Raw genomic sequence first — 20343 nt, 5'->3', positions numbered from 1 at the left:
CTCCGTCCCTGTTAAAACCTGTTTCCTGCCTGATTCCCATTTTCGACCTGTTTCTGAACCTGACTACGCCTGTTCTGCCTGCCATCTGCCAACGACCTCTATTACGAACTTGACATCGCCTCTGATCTCCAGCCCTGGTCAAACGACTTGCCATTCCCGCCTGTCTTCTTCCGACATGGAAGTGTCACTCCCGCCTTGCTCGCTCCCGCTCTCCGCCAGTCCTCGGATCAAGCAATCAAGCAAGCCTTACTCTCACTCTCTTTCAATAAAATCTGAGAAACGCATGCAATTGAGTCCTGTGTCCGTTCTGGTCTGTGACAGTTTAAGGTTGCACAAATAGCGATTTTAAACGGACAGATTGTGTTGTGCCTCATACTGGTACAAAAACATTTTATTAGTAAAAAAACAAATACGTGATCTACAGTACCAATGTTAATTCTTATAGAAAAAAAGCATAGGTTGACATTTGTATTTCTTTCACATAGTGGAATCCTACCAAGTAGATGCCACCATGTTTGGTATCTTGTTGCGGCACTGGTTTTCATTGGCATTAGACAACAGTGCCATACAGAGGTCAAATATTACACATCGGGGCTTTTTTCAATACCCGGGGAAACGGGCTACCTCAAAAGCATTCTAGCAGTCTGTGGCTGCAAGGGATTTAAACAAGTGATTGGACCAGGGAACGTCCGCGTTTGCAGTGTCCAATTCACATCTGGTAACTTATTGTGGCGATCTGGCTTGGATTTACTTGAATACCAAATGCCTTATTAGGTGTAACTATGATAAGTCAAGAGGAAATTCTAAATGTTTGCCACCAATTGCGATTATAGACTCTAAGTTTGCTACTAATGGTGCTAGCTAGTAGATCTATTCCATTAATCATAAGTTACAGTAACATTATCCATACCTGTCAACCTCCACGGCTCCATGCCCGTACAATCTGTCATATTTTCCCTTACAAAATAATCTTACACCATATTTTTTTGGGGAATGATGCATGATGGGAAATCCACAGGCGCCTGCGCACAGTAGCATCAAACCGCTCGCTTGGTTTGCAACGAAACAAAAGATACCAAGATAGAGGCTACCGTGGCGAACCCTATAGACTTGATTGATTTGCCGTTTCGTAATAGTCTGTGTTTACCGAATGGTACCCATAATTGACAAATTTGCGTTTTTCCGTACAGATTTTCTTGTACGTCGTACACATCTTAAAATGCATAATAAACGTACTTTGTACGGCAAAAACGTACAGGTTGACAGGTATGCATTATCAAGGGCAGCGCGGTGGCTGAGTCAGCGTTGTCCCCAGGTAGGAAAGAGCTTATGAAAGCTTGGATGTCTCCATGTGCAACCGATACAGGGTGTCCCCTGCCCATTGCCAGGAGATAGCTGGAATGACTCCAGCACCCCGCAACCCTAGTGAGGATAAAGCGCTGCAGAAAATGGATGATATAACATTATTAATACATTATTATTTTGTTAATAGTAATAACTGTTGATCAATTGTCATTATCATTATTGATCCAAGATTCGATCTGTAACCTCAGTGGAATTGTTTAAATCTAGGCTTAAAACACACTTCTATTCTATAGCTTATGAATGAACTATATTTAATGTTGACAATATCTATGTTTTGTTTGTTAATGCTACATCCATTGCAACCTGGTCATGCTTTGGATTTGATTTTAATTATATATTACACTTCAATTGTTTTATATTTTATTTTGAATTGTTTTGTTTGTTAATGCATCCATTGCAGCCTGGTCATCCTGGAAGGGGGATATTACCTCATGTGCGGTCCCTTCTCAAGTTTTCTTCATTTTCCTCATGCTGGGATTTTTGAGTGTTTCCTTGCTCTCATGTAGAGTAGGTTTTCGATCATGGGATGGTGTAATAATAAATAGTCTGTAGTTAGCAATAGTCTGTGGTCTGCACAGCCTTTTGAGACTACATGTAATTAAGAGCTATACAAATAAACTTTACTTGACTTGATCCAACCAATGCTAACATCCATGGATGGATGGCTTGAACCCGCCTCAAAAATACATTGTGTAATATTTGACCACTAGGTGGCAATATATTGTCTAACGCAAATGAAAACCATTGACAAATGTATACAGGTTGCTTTGTTTTGGGTCATTTGCAGCGCCTCCGTTTGAATCTAGCCAAGTAATAAAATAGGACTGAAATAAAATATTATCTACCATAAAAATATGATACAATCCGTTCTAAAGTTAACCAGGGAAATTTGGACGGAACCTGTTTTTTTTTTAGTTGCCAATTTCCTGGGACTGTTTTCTGGCATGTACGCAGTCGCATAGTGGGGTCCTTGCAAAAGCTCGGCGGGTCTCCCGGGTAGTAATATCTAAAGTCAAGATTTTTGAAGAAATATTTTTTCAAACCGAGGTCTTTCTTACTGCTTGACTGATTTTCGATCTACAATGAATCTTGAACTACTAGGTAACTAAAGGAAATGCTTACTTTTTTGTGTGATCTGTCTTCGGAATGGCTGTTGTTGTTGTCAGCTAGCTTAGCACGTAAAGGTGTTGCTAAAGCTAGTGTCAGAAATCCCGAGTTTTTAGATATTTTACCCAAATAATCGACGTAACTGATTTGAACTTAAAATGCAACAATAATCGTGATATGTAACGTTAGAATGCATAGTGGTATGCTGTATTAGTTTCGTTAATCTAATGCTATTAGTGGTTGGTTAGTTGGATCCCTTACAGTGACAATATAAAATTGTGAAAGTTATCAAAACGTGTTTCAAACACAGTTGTTAATATAGAGACTCACTGCTGGTTTAAAAAAATATATTAGTACATTGTAAATTGTGACCATGTTCCCTGTTAAATAAATCCAGTGATATAGAAATTATTTAGTTTGTTTCGTGTATCCACCGGTCCAGGCCTTTATCACAAAATGTCTCAAAGGACTGCACAGATTACAATTACTCCATTCCCTGATCTTTAACCAAAATGCATACTTACTTTTTTCTCTCCTCGCTAGAATCTTTTGGGCAGAATTATCCCGAGGTAAGCAAACAGACTGGAATGAAATGTTGCGTCTGTGTTTATAACTACACACTGACTCCCATCTTGTTTACATTTGCTAGGAGGCAGATGGAACATTGGACTGCATTAGCATGGCTCTCACCTGCACCTTCAACCGCTGGGGAACACTCCTGGCGGTAGGCTGCAACGATGGGCGAATTGTCATCTGGGACTTTCTGACACGTGGAATTGCAAAAATTATCAGCGCTCATATTCACCCTGTCTGCTCCTTATGGTGAGACCTGCAACCGGACCCTCGTTTTTCTCAATTTGTTTAATGGCAACATTGTGGAAAAGTCGTAGAGCTGCTGCAACATTAGCTACCCTGCTGAATAAAATAGATGGTCAATGGTGAAGTTATGGTATATTGGAGAATGACAATACTGTATGTGGTCAGCAGCTATGTCAAGTCAAGTCATGTTTATTTGTATAGCCCTTAATCACAATGAGTCTCAAAGGGCTGCACAAACCACAGATTATTGCAAACCACAGACTATTGTGACACCATCCCCTGATCTAAAACCTACATGAGGGCAAATAATACACAGATATTGTCAACATAAAATATAGGTTATTCATATGCTATAGACCAGTAGTGTGTTTTAAGCTTAGATTTAAACATTTCCACTGAGGTTGCAGATCGAATCTCAGGGGGAAGAGCATTCCACAGCACCGGGGCCCGACTGGAGAATGCTCTCGAACCTGCGGCTCTCTTCTTGGCTCTTGGGATCACGAGTAGACCAACATTTTCAGAGCGAAGGCTCCGGACCAGACCATAGGGGAAATTAAATCGGAATTACAAGTTTGCCGATGCAGTGGGCCGCAACCTTTTCTGTACCACAGACTATTTAACAGTTGACTACAGTGGGACCTCACTACTTTGCGGTTCCACGTTCGCGGGTTCAGAGCTTCGCGGGTCTAAAAAAAAATAATGATAAAATAAAATAATTGATAATAATAAATAAATTAAGCATTTCTTAAGGGGCGTCGCTACTTCGTGAATTTTCACTTTTCGCGGGTGGTTTTGGTCCTCATTAACCTGGTCTAAAAAAATAATAATAAAATTAAAAAAAAAAAAAAAAAAAATATTTATATATATATATATATATATATATATAGATGTATATATCTCATCTCATTAGCCGTAGCGCTTATCCTCATTAGGGTCGCGGGGAAAAACAAAAATATATATACATATATATATTTTTGAAAGCATTTTTGAAGGGGCGTCGCTACTTCACGGATTTTCACTTTTCGCTGGTCGTTTTGGTCCCCATTAACCGCGATAACCGAGGGATTACTGTATATTCTTGCAGCCCGGTCCAGTAATACCTTTAGTAATAATAACATGATAAACACAAATCAAGTGTGTAATCGCTCAACCACAACAGATCAAAATGTCATGGGAACAGGCATTCAATTTTCTTTCATCATACCACTATTTTACTTACCTTACCACATTGTACAACGCTGTTTTGGCAGAACTCTACAGAACTTTACAACGTGGCACCGTGAGTCAAAGTAGTTTGACAAGGAGAAAAAAATCTATAGGGTTCATACGGGTGCTTGAAATACAGGAAATGGCTAAATTTTAATGTTCTCAAAGTTAAATTGCCTGAAATCCTTGCCATGTTTCTCGGCACTCGGGCTCTACTCACAAAGCATTGAAGGAAGAAAAATAAGGAAGTCTGCTTAAAAATGACACTGACATGGCAGCATCCATTGCAGTAGTTTGTCATGGGAAGCATCATTGCCCTCTACAGGTGCATTAGGACAGGTGCATCAGACCAAGATGCTGGTGTTGTGCCTAATTCTGACTCCCCCGCAGAAACCCACTCTCTTCCACATGAATGTGCACTCGGTTTTTCCTATGCTTCTCAGTGCTGTGCTTCGGGCAGTACGAGTTTCTCAATTGTAGTTTGTATTATGTGTACCGTATTTTCCGCACTATAAGGCGCACCTAAAAGCATTTATTTTTTTTAAAAGCTGACCATGCGCCTTATAATACAGTGCGCCTTATATATGCATCAATATTAAGTCGCAAAGTCTTGCAACTAAGGCGAGCAGCCGCCGACTAGATTTTCCCCCGAAGGCAAAGTAGTCCGCGGTGTATGCTGGGATTTATATACCGGCGTTTAATTTCTTAACCAATGTGTCAATCATCATTTGAATCAGTCACTATTGGCTAAAGTTATTAGGAGGTAAAGGGGGCGGATCCTTTTTATCATTTTCAGGCTCGCATAGGCTAAAGGGGCGAAACAAAGCCTGCAATTGGCCGAAAAAGATGAATGTGAATCCCACGTTGGGTTGCACTACGGCATAGAGAAAACATTTTTTTACTATTCTGTATTTGTAAATATTTTACTCTCCTGGATTTACTACACTCACGGTTGTAAGAAGACCATGGTTACGTATCATTATTGAACGTGATGGCTGCAAGAGAACTTAGGTGAGCTATGCGGCTTTATATTTTCCTGGTATCTTGTTTTGGAACGATCTTGATGTTTCTGTGATGAGTCTATTTTTAAACTAAATTCAATTCAAAGTGTTTATTGTCATATGCACAGTAAAGAACCCCGTTTCCCTGTACAATAAAATTCTTACTTTGCTGTACACACAATTGCCAGAAAAAAAAAATGGAAACTAAGAAATGTTTGGCATTTCTTGAATCCCAAGACTTTAACCTTCCGAATGATATTTGCATTTGAGTGATTGGTGACATCGTACAGACACTGTTTCCGTACATGTCTGAGACACGTATTTGCTTCTTGGAAAGCTTTCGGAATGTTAAGGGGGCAATAAGTTTGACTGAACTATCTGACTGTTTTGTCGACGTTCCCATTGTAGCGCCTTATAATCCGGTGCGCCTTATGTATGGAAAATATAGGACCAAAAACTATTTTTTGGGGGTGCGCCCTATAACCTGGTGCGCCTTGTAGTGCAGAAAATGCTGTAATTAAAGAATATATGTTGGCATGATTAAAACAAGGGCGGCACTGCGGCTGGATGGTTAGCTTGGATGGTGCTCGATTCCAGCTACCGCTGCCTCCTGTGCGGAATTTGCATGTTTTGCCCGTGCCTGTATATGTTTCCTCTGGTCAAAATCATGCATATTGGGTTAATGGGCCAGTCCAAATTGTCCCTAGGTGTGAATAAGCAAGTGTGAATTGTCTGTGTCATGCGACTGGCAGAAAATGGGTGGATGGATGATTAAAACAAAAAAGCAATCATAGTCTTCATAATGAGTTTATTAGGACATATTAATGTGAATGCTTCCTGGCGGGCCAAAGGTGGTATTGGAGCTGTAAATACTGCAGCTGCTAGTAGAGGAGAAAAATTCACTTGGTGAGCTGCTATTTCCGGCGTGGATCAATCGTTCTGCAGTTTGAAGTCATTGAGTGTCTGCCGTGGTGAAGATAATAGGAATGTTTGATACAACATGAACCAAACAGAGATGAAATGAAATTGCAGCGAACACTAATAAAATGGGGCACAGAAACTCTGTTTCATTTTCTATGCCCCATGGCGCTGCTGGTATAATTTTTGGCTTGGGATTTTTCAGGTTTTTTTTTTTTTTTTTTTGTGGGTAGCGCTCCCTCACCTCAAACAGCAGGGCTATGGTTTGATTTTAATGGTACTGGAGAAATTGAGCAGTCAGCCTTTAAAGTGCTTAAAAAGTGCTTGAATTTATCCATGAAAAAGGTGTATGAATCCTGAATCTAATGCCTTTTCATTTATCATCTACAATCATAGTGTCCTGGTGGTGTCCGGACTCAATTCCCATTGTACAAAATGCTTAGCAAATGTGGTCAGCGATAATTGTTGACTGATCACTCACTGCTCAATTATGGTGATATATCACATTAGAACCTCGGTATTACACGCAGCCTAACATTGAGAGTCTTAATGGAAAAAACAAGCCTGTATACACTAATAAATACGTATATGCAGGGTTGGGTAGGGCAACTTTAACTTGATTAATTTCAATTACTTTTGGATTACTTCAATACCAAATATGATAATAAATGACTAAATAAACTAAATATGAATAAAATTACTAAATTTTGTGCAGGCTTGGGGAGTAACGGAATACATGGAACGGCAAAAATGATGTTGGCAAGCTGTTTGGATTTATTTTCATTTTGTTTGTCAACCCTGCGTATATGCATAACATATGGCCTGGTACTGGTCTGCTGACCGCTGCTAATGTACCAATTTTAAAACTTTATCTTCAAAAACACCAAATTCCCCCCAAAAATATGTTTCTTGGGGATTTTATTGCGAAATAAAACTTAGGAAAAAATATTTTCAGTTGGAGCCGAGATGGCCACAAGCTGGTGAGCGCTTCTACAGACAACATTGTGTCGCAGTGGGACGTGCTAACAGGTGACTGTGACCAGCGGTTTCGCTTTCCCTCACCTATCCTCAAGCTTCAGTGTCACCCCAGAGACATGTAAGTTTTTAATTTAATGTTTGAGAACCACCGAAACAGCTAAAGGTGAATTATTCTGAAACAATCTCAACAGCCATACATACTCAGATGCCACAAACACAAGTTAAACATCTGCATTTCTTTTTTAGGGACAAAGTGCTTGTCTGTCCAATGAAATCTGCCCCTGTGCTGCTCACGCTTTCGGACTCCAAGCATGTAGTCCTGCCAGTAGACGATGACTCTGATCTCAATGTGGTGGCAGCGTTTGATAGGCGGGGCGAGTACGTCTACACTGGCAACGCCAAAGGAAAGGTCAGCTTGTAGAGTCATGTTGGCGAGTGGATTTGTTTAATTGGCTATCGACGTGTGTGTTGAGAAGAACATATTTGTGTTGTGCAGATTCTGGTTTTGAACACAAACACTCAGGAGCTAGTGGCGTCATTCCGAGTGACCACAGGCACCAGCAACACCACAGCGATCAAATCTATTGAATTTGCACGCAAAGGCAGGTGAGAGGAAGCCCAACTGTAAGTCAAAACGTGTTTTTTTTTATTAATAAACTTTAGTGTTGTGTTTTCTTTCACTAAAGAAAAATGGTTTTATTTTTCATATTTTTCCAAAATATTGATCAATTACACTTTCTACCCCTTAAAATTCAAACCAAAAATAAATCACAAGCTGCTTGTTACAACAAATTACAACAAGAAAAACAGAATATACAGCTATATGAAAAAGGTTTTGGCATCCCTGATCATGTTCAAGATTTTCCTTTATAGATCATTTGTTGTTTCATCAAGTTCAGTTAAATGTACCCTATACAGACACATATTTGAGAAATTCAATGAAGTTTATGGGATTTACTTAAACAGAAGTAGACAGCTGCGTACATTTGGGCTTGTTGTTTTATTGATTTTAATTTGTTGTAGTTGCTTCCTCATCAACACGGCGGACCGCATCATCAGAGTTTACGATGGCAGGGAAATTCTTACTTGTGGCCGTGATGGCGAGCCTGAACCTATGCAGAAGCTCCAAGACCTGGTCAACAGGTACCCCTTGAACGTCACAAACCTGACCGTCAGAAGCCCTCAGGTAACTGAACGCCACGTTATTGTGTCTTACTACCTTTTTGATTTGGCCCCATCATCCAGGACCCCTTGGAAGCGCTGCTGCTTCTCTGGAGATGGTGAGTACATTGTTGCAGGTTCGGCCCGCCAACACGCCCTGTACATCTGGGAGAAGAGCATCGGCAACCTGGTGAAGATCCTGCACGGCACTCGAGGGGAGCTTTTGCTGGATGTGGCTGTAAGGACTTATTGGCGGTTTTGTTGCGGTTCACTCATTTTGGTCATGTTACATTTATGTTTTCCAAATGTACAGTGGCATCCTGTGCGACCCATTATTGCGTCCATCTCAAGTGGCGTGGTATCGATCTGGGCCCAAAACCAAGTGGTTAGTAGTATATTGTGCATATATTGACATTTTTCAGAAATGCATTTAGGTAACTGGTCCATTTATTCGGTCCCAAATACTATTTTAATTGATCTTTGATAAAGTAATAAACCCGACAAACATTGATTCACTAAAACTTAAATTCCATTTTCTACGGTGCACTTGAACATAATTATGAAGTCATTTTTGCTGCATTTCCAGGGATGAAAGAAGGGATGTCCCAATACATTGTTTTCACTTTGGACACAGATATTCAGACGAGATATTATCTGATCCAATTTAGCTCCATTTTTTTTTAGATATATGAATTGGTCACACTACAGTTTTAATATTAACATTGCAATTCTTGCATTCTGTTTAACATTGTGAATGTGTATTTTAAAAAAAAATATACCTGCCCTCAATTTCACTATATAGCAAGAGTTTCAAATTTATAATTTTTAAAGTGGAGAGTTCATCAAGTTTATAATCTCAAAATGGCCCCTTGACTCAGTAGTCCTCCACTACAAAAGGTGGTCCTTTTTCTATTTTGGCCTGTTTAAATACCAATCTAGAAATTTTATAGCAAAAAACAAAGATAAACAGGAATGACACAATGTAATCAGATCACCATATATAATTCAGATTTTCTTACAATACTCAACAGCTGTGACTGTAAAATTGTCCCACTTAAGTCCATTTAGTTTTTGTGATGATAGTTAAGAATTATACATCTCAAGTATTTCTATACAACTGTTACGCTCCTTTTAAGTCTAATTTATGCTCTCTTTTCACTCGCAGGAAAATTGGAGCGCTTTTGCTCCAGACTTCAAAGAGCTGGACGAGAATGTTGAATATGAGGAGCGAGAGTCTGAGTTTGACATTGAAGATGAGGACAAGAGTGAACCTGAGCAGACAGGTACAACAGTATTTTGTAGGAAAAAGACCTGTTAAACAGTATTTCACCCATTTTAAGTTTTATACATCAGATCAAATTACATTACTTTAGAGTTGTGTAAAGTCAATTGAAATCAATTATAAGTTTCTGATGTAAAAATAGCACAAGTGGCACAATAACTTGTTATTTTCCTACCGATAACTGCTTTTAGAGCTTGTAGAGCTCGAAACACTTTTTTTTCCAACAAATTAAAAACATACACAAGGTGCTACTCAATTATTCTGTCACTATATTTTGTATGTTTAAGGTTTGTATAAGTATGTTTAAGGATTGTTTAAGTAACCTGTATTTTGTACTAAAAATTAAACATTTCATAAAATAATATGCGCTATAAAGATAAGGTTGAGTTTAACTTACTTATGGAAGATGCGCTTCAAGAGGTCCTCCTGCGTCGTAAAGTGGCCCGAAAAAGCGTCCTGACCATTTTCTCAACCGCATCAAGCTTTCTCATTCCACTTTCATTTCAAAAGAAACGGATCGCCTCTTTACACTTTACACCAACCATATTGAATGAATACACGAGATATTAAATAATAAAACTGTCAAAGTTCTTTGCGGGCTGGAGATGCAGTATAGAATGTTTACACATGAACTAGGAAGAGGAAGCGGATTTTTTTCCTTTGGGTGGATGTTGGGTGACCTCTCACAGCGCCACACGCCGGTAGCGGCTGAAAGAAGCACTACAGTAATGTCCTGTACTCGGAAAAATGTGCACGCAATACAAAATCCAATTTACAGCAATGTCCGGATATTTTTCGACATTCTGATTATTTATTTTTTTGTATCTACTGTTTTACATACAGTGCTCCGGAAAGTATTCACAGCGCTTCCCTTTTTCCACATTTTGTTATGTTACAGCCTCATTCCAAATTGTATTAATTTAATCTCTTATCTCAAAATTATACACAAAATACTCCATTATGACAATGTGAAAAAGTTTTTTTGAATTTATTAAAAATAGAAAACTAAGAAATGACATTTACATAAGTATTCACAGCCTTTGCCATGAAGCTCAAAATTGAGCTCAGGTGCATCTTTTTTCCACTGATCATCCTTGAGATCTTTTTACAGCTTAATTTGAGTCCACCTGCAGTAAATTCAGTTGATTGGACATGATTTGGAAAGGCACACACCTGTCTATAAGGTCCCACAGTTGACTGTGCATGTCAGAGCACAAACTACCTCTGTAGACCTGTGAGACAGGATTGTCTTGAGGCACAAATCTGGGGAAGGATACAGAAAAATTTCTGCTGCTTTGAAGGTCCCAATGAGCACAGTGGCCTCCATTATTCGTAAATGGAAGACATTTGGAACCACCAGGACTCTTCCTAGAGCTAGCCGGCCTTCTAAACTGAGCGATGGGGGAAGAAGGGCCTTAGTCAGGGAGGTGACCAATACCCGATGGTCACTCTGTCAGAGCTCCAGCGTTCCTCTGAGGAGAGAGGAGAGCCTTCCAGAAGGACAACCATCTCTGCAGCAATCCACCAATCAGGCCTGTATGGTAGAGTGGCCAGACGAAAGCCACTCCTTAGTAAAAGGAACATGGAAGCCCGTCTGGAATTTGCCAAAAAGCACCTGAATGACTCTCAGACCATGAGAAACAAAATTCTCTGGTCTGATGAGACAAAGATTGAACTCTTTGGTGTGAATGCCAGGCGCCATGTTTGGAGGAAACCAGGCACCGCTCATCACCAGGCCAATACCATCCCTACAGTGAAGCATGGTGGTGGCAGCATCATGCTGTGGGGATGTTTTTCATCAGCAGGAACTGGCAGACTAGTCAGGATAGAAGGAAAAATGAATGCAGCAATATATAGAGATATCCTGGATGAAAACCTGCTCCAGAGCGCTCTTGACCTCAGGCTGGGGCGAAGGTTCATTTTTCAGCAGGACAACGACCCAAAGCACACAGCCAAGATCTCAAAAGATTGGCTTCAGAACCACTCCGTGAATGTTCTGAAGTGGCCCAGCCAGAGTCCAGACTTGAATCCGATCGACCATCTCTGGAGAGATCTGAAAATGGCTGTGCACAAACGTCTCCCATCCAACCTGATTGAGTTTGAGACTTATTGCATAGAACATAGGGCAAAACTGCCTAAAGATAGGTGTGCTAAACTTGTGGGATCATATTCAAAATGACTTGAGGCTGTATTTGCTGCCAAAGGTGGATCAACAAAGTATTAAGCAAAGGCTGTGAATACTTATGTAAATGTGATTTCTTAGTTTTCTATTTTTAATAAATTCAAAAAAAGTAAAAAAAAAAAAACTTTTCACATTGTCATAATGGAGTATTTTGTGTAGAATTTTGACATAAGAGATTAAATTAATACAATTTGGAATGAGGCTGTAACATAACAAAATGTGGAAAAAGTGAAGCGCTGTGAATACTTTCCGGATGCACTGTAAGTCGGGGAGCGTCTGTATATGCGAAGCCAAACGACGTGTTCCCCGAGGTCACACACTTAAAATAACATTTTATAGTTTTGGTAAATATGTCTGAAAAATGTTGGGCATCGACTTGGCAGCTGACAACATGATGATTGCCTATCGTTCTCCCACAGCAAACTTGCGCGTCGATTTGCACGGGTGGTAATGAATGGGACATTTGCTTCACACCATTTGGCCAGATGAGGAAGTCGATTGTTTCATTTTCAGTAAAATTGAGACTTTGCCTACTATTTGCAAATATAAATCTATCCAGATGGGCAGATTACTTTATATATTTTTAGTGAGACAGATAAAGCACATGTCATCCAGTGACGGACCTTGCGGTATGTATAAGCCCTAAAATGATAGTGGTACAAGCAAGGGTATATTCCCCAATTTTATTTGACCTATTTTCCATATGAGTAAAGGATTAGATCGGCTTTGGTTGATTAACATTCATGTACTGTATATGGAGAAGAAGCCTTAACCTTTAGCATGTTCACAGGTGGAGACGCGGCTGAAGACGAGGAGGTGGATGTCACCACAGTAGACCCCATCGTGGCGTTTTGCAGCAGGTGGGGAAAGACGTCTGGAGTGTTGATAGGTCCAACAGTTTCAGCATCTTACCACACATGGCGCGCTTGTAGTATGTTCATGGACAATGACAATGGCAAAATGCAGAAATCTGCCAAGTCTCAGTAACTGAATTTAAAGCCTTATAGTATAGCCGCTGTAAATTACTTTCATACCCTGGTGTCTATTCCATACAGTGACGAAGAGCTGGAGGACTACAAGGCACTCTTATACCTTCCAATTGCCCCTGAGGTAGAAGACCCAGAGGAGAATCCATTCGGACCCCCGCCCGAGTCCACAACACAGACGGGGCCAACTGAGGAGATCCAGGCAGGCAGCGACAAGAAGCAGCGGCTACCGTCTTCTGACGGAGCTCAGGCCAAGAAGAAAGCACGCACTACCAACATCGAACTGCAGGGGGTGCCGGTTGATGGTGAGACGGTTGCCTTCAAGATGCGTTAATTGCCAAAAAACAGCTTTTGCAGTATGCAGAAGTCTGAATTTTAGTGTGTGTGGATACATGCTTACAAATATTGTCATGTATTCTATACATAGCAATTGCTTGTTATTCAAAATTACACTGTCCATAGGTCAGGGGTGTCAAACTCATTTTAACCCGGGGACCACATGGTAGAAAAAAACATTCTCATGGGGGTTGAACTATAAATGAATGGCAAAAAGGTGGGCCCTAATTGGAAGGCTAGGGGTCTTTTCAGAGTCTCACAATTATTTATGATTCAGGATATTAGATTTTAATACAAATTGATTATTGTTCCCTTCACTAAGATTTAATCTCTTGTAGTGTTTATCAACTCTGAATTAAAAAACATCAAAAATCAAAATAACAATTGAAATCATTTCCATAGAGTTTATCAAGGAAACTCATGAAGGGTGCAAAGTGACAAAAATAGTGTACAATCATAAATTCTAATGATAAAGGATTTAAAACTCAGTTTTTTTGAATAATAAAAACGTTTACCTGATTATTTGGACTTTGCTGTTAGATTTCATCTATTTTAGAATGAACCTAAAGCTTCCTTGAACTTCTGCAAAGACGCCCAGGTGCTCTTTTTGACAGTGCGCCATTACTTTAAGTGAAATGACTTTGGAATTTGGTACCTCAAAGTTCTCCGATGATTAAGGGTGGTCAGCAAATACTGCTAAAGTGGGCGCTTTGGGAGTGGTGCCAGGGTTTGGTGACATACAGTGGACATATTTTAAACTGCAAGTCCTTGTTCGACGTGATGCAGCTAATTTCTCTAGTGCGTGTCTCAGCATATTCACGCGGGCCACATTTGGCCATGTTTGACCCACTTTAAGTAACAATTATACTTGCCTAAAATTCTTTCATGAGATAAATGAACACTTTTTGAGGCAAGCATACATGACTTTTCCTTCAAAAAGTAAGTGTGAAAGAAGAGAAACTAAAGAACTTTATAAATGTGTTTTCACGGACATTTGAGTGGCAACACTTTAGTTTCTTGAAACAGATCCACCTCTTAAAACTGTCTTGCCTTACTGATTCGACACTCGATTACTTACACAGGGTTTGAAGAAGTTTTTATGGTGCTTACCAAAACAATCACAATTTCCAGTCAAGTATTTTGAATCCTCACATGAAGTTATTCCTTTCTATCTTATTTAGAAGTGCACCCCCTGCTGGGTGTGAAAGGTGATGGAAAGTCAAAGAAGAAGACTGCAGGCAGGCCTAAAGGTTCCAAAGGTAAAGACAAAGACTTCTCCTTCAGGCCCAAGCCCTACAGGGGGGGCGAGCGGGCGTCTTTCGCCATGGATGTCCTGGGCAACTCTGGCCCGGGAGGCGGCGGAGGAGTAGGAGGGATGAAGGGCAGGGCAGAGGGGGGCCTGTCTGTAGGTAAGCGTGTCCTTGTCTCTGATGCTGACAGGGTGCACTCTACTGCTTTACTAAGCTTTGCTGATTGACAGCTCAATCTGTCTCCTTTGTGCTGCTTCCCTCCCAGTTCAGAAAGTAGTCTGCCCTCTTTAATGCAGTTGTTCTCAAACTGGGGTCCAATACAAAAAAAACAAAGAGCAAAAATTGTACATTTGAAAATGTGTCCACACATAATATTTTTATGGGCAGATGTGGACACACAGAGAACAACCCTTCAAGGAGAAGTATCCTCCAACACAACGGCAATGCATTTTCTTACCCAGATAAGTCATTTTGATTCTCACATGAAAATTAGACGCTTGATTGATAAAAACCATATCCTTCCCAGACCAAGTAAGCTTTTGCCTTTTTGCGCCTTTTGTTTTCAAATACCAGCAATGCATTCGGAACTTTTAAATATTCAAAGAAACTCGCTGTTTTTTTTCCCAGTTACTGTACGTCCCAGGTCTTTGATGTTGAAACACTTCTTTTAAACAGTATTTTTAAATTGGCTTCACTTGATGCTAAATGTACTATTGTACAATATTGAGAAAACAAGCTTACAGTGAAGTCTTCACTCTCAGAGGGGAAAAGGGGCCTCTTTGTATTGCAGGATTCTGCTGAAATTACGGATGGGTGATTAGATATTGGCTGAACTTTCCTAAAAATAATTGAGCCTGATTTGTCTCCTTGAAGTGCCACTAGATGGCACTGTGTTATCTGGTTTTAGTTTGGGCTAGTGATACACGGCACAGCATGGCGGCAGGAGGCCGGACCAACATGGTGCCAATCCAGGGTGGATTCCATGGTGACACATTTCTTATGATTTTTTAAAAATTAAAATTAACATAGGTATGATAGTTCATGTACTTTTGCCTCGTATTCAAGTTAATGTTTTTTTTAAGTGGATGAAAGGTTTTTTGTACCGCTAGAAGGCACTAAACATTACACACTGTCCCTATAATTGTTCAAAAAGAATTAGGGACTTACAAAAAAATACAGAAAGAAAGGAATAAAATATGCTTTTAGATGTTTTGGTAGCAACATTATTTTAAATGAAACGGAAAAGTGTATTAAAACTGTGTTTCTAATTCATTCACTTTTAACTTATAAAATCATTTTATTCTGGTAAAGATCAAATTTTTGTATCTAGAAAATTCAAGTTCAATCTTATACTTTGGACCTCAGAAGTTTGAAAACTCTGTCTAGTATAAAGGCCCGTTGTGGTTGAGGGGTGTCCCGAAACAACTTTTTTATTTCTGAAAAGCACCAATTGTAGCCAAACAGATATCTGTGGGCAAAGTGCATATTGTTGTTTGGCATTTCTTTTCTAATTCAAATTGAGCACAACCCAGTTTGAATTTTGTTCTAATTCCGGTTCCCCGGGTGGATTCATATGGTTTGATTTTAGTTCTGCTCTTCTTAATTTTAGGTTATCCCTTGATAACCCAATAAGCTTATTTCTTCAGAATAACCGTTGTTTTGATCATGTAGTCTCGGCCTACTTCATCAAATGGTGCTGGATCAAATAGCAGGAATGGAAACTGGAATTTGCCACTCGTATATGAGCTCTAATATAAGAGCCAGTATCCGAGATCTGGGATGAAATCTGATAAAATACAGTTAGGTTTTTTTGGGCTCATATTGGACAGACATACATGATGGATCGGGACACCCCTACATTGGGACACTGGACACTTTATTTGTAACACATGCATGGTTTCATTACATCAAATATGTGCAAACCTGTTCATAAAACATTCAATTCATTTCTGTAATTTAACTATGTTCATCGGATTCCAAATCTAGCGGGCGTGTTTGGTTGAGTGTTTGCAAAATTTGACCACTGTGTAGAAATGAAGTGTCCAGGTGTATGTAATGGATTGCCCACATTTACAGGCTTGTGGTCCCCAACCTTTTCTGTGCCACGACCTGGACCAAGGTGGCATTAAATGTTTGTACTGTATTTAAATTAATAATAGCAATAACTATGATTTCAATAATAACACCGACCTCATTGATGACTATGATGAGCGTAAATACACTGTGTAATCATTTGCAATGTTTGGATGCCCTCATAACATCACACATCCCAGGATATGGACATGGCTGAGCCAGATCAATTCAACAGACTCTGGTCGCTAGATGAAAGCACAAGGAAGGTAGCACAAGTAAGAACTACAGACGCTCCCCTACTTACCGACCATTCGACTTACATAAAACGATAGATGCGATCATTTTTGGGGGATGTCGAAAAGTATCCAGACATTGCTGTCAGTTAGATTTTGTATAGTGTGAACCTTTTTCCGAGTACAGGACGTTACTGTAGTGCTTCTTTCCGTCGCTACCAGCGTGAGGTGGCGCTGTGAGAGCTCACCCAGCATCCATCCCGAAGGAGAAATCCGGCTTTTACTTCCTAGTTAGTGTGTAAAAATACAGTACTACGTGTACTGTATCTTTAGCGTGCTAAAAACTTTGACGTTTTTATTGTTTAATATCTCGTGGATCCATTCAATATGGTTGATGTAAAGTATAAAGAAGAGGCGAGCCGTTTCTTTTGAAATGAAAGTGGAATAAAAAATCTTGATGCGGTTGAGAAAATGGTCGGAACGCTTTTTTTCGGACACTTTTTACCACAAAGGAAGATCTCTTGAAGCGCATCTTCCAAAAGAAAGTTCAACTCAACTTGATTATCTTTATAGAGCATATTATTTTATGAAACGTTTTTTTGTAGTACAAAACACTACAGTTTATATATACAAGGGTTAAACATACTTATATAAACCTTTGACATACAAAATATAGCACTGAAGCAACTTACGGACAAATTCAACTTACAAGCGATCGTCCGGAACCTATTTCTTTCGTAAGTAGTGCAGCGCCTGTACCTGAATGGCGTGTCCGCCTGACTCGCCACCACCTGTGCCAAATGAGAGGGGTAAATGCAGGGTCATCCGCTGAGAACCACACTTCCGTGATGTTTAGCTCCATTAATCCCTGAACATCTCCTGGTGGCAGAGCAACTGCAGGGACGTCTTCCTCTGCCCCTCTTCCCCCCACGACCTGTCGTTCCTTCCCAGCCCCAGCCAGAAGCTGGCTCTTTCCACTTCTGCCAGGTCCCTGATTGCCCTATTAATTTTTGCTCAAATCATTCCAATCTTCCTGAGGAGGCATTGCATGTATCTTCTAACAAACCCCCAGCAGTCAACCTCAACAGGGTAAATAGATGTTGCCCAACCGGGTTCTTGACACTCTCCTACTACCTCTGTGTATTTACCCCTCTTTCATATGCAGCATCCTCTCTCAGGAAGTGATTTGCTAGCTTTGAGTGTAGCTTGAAATAAAGGCGGCAAAGGCCCCCAGAGTTATAAGTCCCATTAAGTTATGGGAATCATAGAAATATGCACTCCTAATTATTTACAAAGTTTCTATCACACATCCGTGCACCCCTGCCTCGTCTGTACCATGTGAAAGAGTTTCCTCAATAGTAGGTGATATTATCTGGGAAAAAAACGCCTAGGTCCAAAAACTTTGGAAAAAATATTGTTTTTGAATGAAAATGAATGAGCACTTTATCTCCCTTTTCCTCTTTGCATAAGCACAGAGTAACACTGAACAACTCACGATACACTCTTACTCTGTTACTCTCTTAATGCACTCTTCAAATAGATTTTTTGAGATTCAGATTTCAGAGTGTATTTTAAACAAGATTGTTTTTTAATTTTCTGTCCACATAATGGCGTAGTCAAAGTAATGAATCATCTCGAAGCCCCTATGTGTGTGTGGAGCATTTCCCTCGAGGGCTTCACTGCTCTATTCGGTTTCAGTTTACCATCACAATTGTGTGGTGTCCGTGCAATGCTTTTCTTGTTAACGTAGGGATTACATGTAACCTCCAAATGCTTTGATCGCTCCTTTTTGCCAAATGTTTTTATTGGCCACCTGTTTGTTTTGAAGACACATCCAGTATCCACAACATGATTTAATGAGTTAGTTGCCCATCCTCCACCCTGATTGACTATAAGTGCAGAAAATTGGTTTGATTCATCTCTTGCTGTATCTTGTCGGTGGGGATCTTTGTTTCCAATGTACAAACAGCACTGATTTTAATTCAAGTAGCCGCCTTGCTGGTTCAAGTTCAGTGTGACTGTAGCGGTGTTATTAAAAATATAAGCAAAAAAAAATGGGCACTTATTTTTCTTTCTGTGCGACCCAGTACCGGTCCGCGGCTCAGTGGTTGGGGATCACTGGTTTTCATGCAATATGTGTCCAGCCTGTGGTTTTATAATTCTTAAAAAACGATGATAGACCTTATTGATATAAATTATGACTGGCTGCTCCTGTTCTTGCTTGGCCCTCCTGCTCCCGCCTTGCTCCTTGCCTTGTTTCGCGTGCTGCTCACTTTTAGTGCTTTTTGTCCTCTACAGTAGACTAACTCCATCCTTATCACGTTTTCTCCCCTACATTTTGGCAACAATTGATCCTTTTTATGCAGTAATGTGTGCTTGTGTTTTAGTGCTTTGGTGTGCACTGATGTATCATCAAACAATGTCGATAATGCCCATGTTTTGCCAATTTTGTATTTCCAACTATTAACTTCTACAGAAATAAATTAACAAAAATATATTTGAGCGATTATTTGGAAATCAAGGAACATTTAAAACGATGTTTTTTTTTAACTTTCAATAATACATGCATCAGTCACCACATTAATTGTAAAGATGAAAAAAAAATAGTTTTGTTAACTACGATTCTTTAACGGGGCATTTATAAATGTGCTCACTGGTTTGCACTGTAGCAAATGAAACATTTTAGCAGTTTTTGTAAAATAATAAATATTGACACGTTGATGAATTATCAAGCTTCAAATAAGTCATTAGAATAAAAATAAATTGGTTTTGCCTTATCACCCAAACAATTATATAACAGACAAAAATGGTCACTCCCAGCCAGGACTTCAGGATTACATCAAATAGTGTGCATTAATACACTTGAGAGCTGCTATCATTCAGACCATGGGTGTTAACATTCATGAAAACTACAGTACTTTGAAAGTCTGACTGTTGAACTGGTGCCTGAAACGTGTCATTTTCTTTTTGAAGGGACATTGGTGACTCAGGCGTACAAGCAACAAGACATGGGAAGCATGGACTGAAAGGACAAGACGAGGAGTCATGCAAAATCCAGCTGTCATGTAAAGACTGTGAGCAAGTCAAAATGTGTTCTTTCTACTTATTACACATGTGTGAAACTCCCACATATTGGACCCACCAACAACAGTAGAGTTGACATGTCCACTGTACGGTTTGTGTTGTATAGATTTTTTTTCATTTTGTGTATATGTGAGGGAAAGCGGGTGTCAGGGTTGAATGAATTGTAGGCTTGCCTTGTTTTTATACATATTAAAACATTTTCAAATCATAAATGATTAGGGGCCAAGTATTCAGATTATTTGTTTATTTATTTATAGCCCTGTATCACAAGGAGTTTCAAAGGGCTGCACAGACCACAGATTATTGCAAACCGTCCCGCATGACTGAACAGTTACTTTATACGTTATACTGTATCAATAATC

General features: G+C 39.7%; 1 protein-coding gene across 2 annotated transcripts; it reads left to right on the top strand.

Moving 5' to 3' along the window:
- Nucleotides 1–2235: 2235 nt before the first annotated feature.
- Nucleotides 2236–20193, top strand: rbbp5 (retinoblastoma binding protein 5). 2 transcript variants are annotated; one of them, XM_088337555.1, is made up of 14 exons: nt 2236–2466; nt 3016–3041; nt 3122–3294; nt 7372–7512; nt 7641–7803; nt 7891–8000; nt 8418–8537; nt 8640–8793; nt 8869–8940; nt 9721–9838; nt 12810–12879; nt 13075–13310; nt 14523–14750; nt 19871–20193. In XM_088337555.1, the coding sequence occupies exons 1-14, from the start codon at nt 2448–2450 to the stop codon at nt 19921–19923; spliced, it is 1683 nt and encodes a 560-aa protein (XP_088193681.1). In that variant the 5' UTR covers nt 2236–2447; the 3' UTR covers nt 19924–20193. The 2 variants fall into 2 exon arrangements, with proteins under 2 accessions (XP_088193681.1, XP_088193682.1); XM_088337556.1 differs by having other exon boundaries at nt 2243–2466; nt 14523–14600.
- The last annotated feature ends 150 nt before the right edge of the window (nt 20194–20343 follow it).

Source organism: Urocampus carinirostris, chromosome 6, assembly GCF_059441175.1.
Source record: "Urocampus carinirostris isolate Australia breed hairy pipefish chromosome 6, RoL_Ucar_1.0, whole genome shotgun sequence".
NCBI classification, from domain to species: domain Eukaryota; kingdom Metazoa; phylum Chordata; class Actinopteri; order Syngnathiformes; family Syngnathidae; genus Urocampus; species Urocampus carinirostris.
The sequence above is the reverse complement of the archived record's forward strand: the minus strand, read 5'-3'. Positions and strand labels throughout refer to the sequence as shown.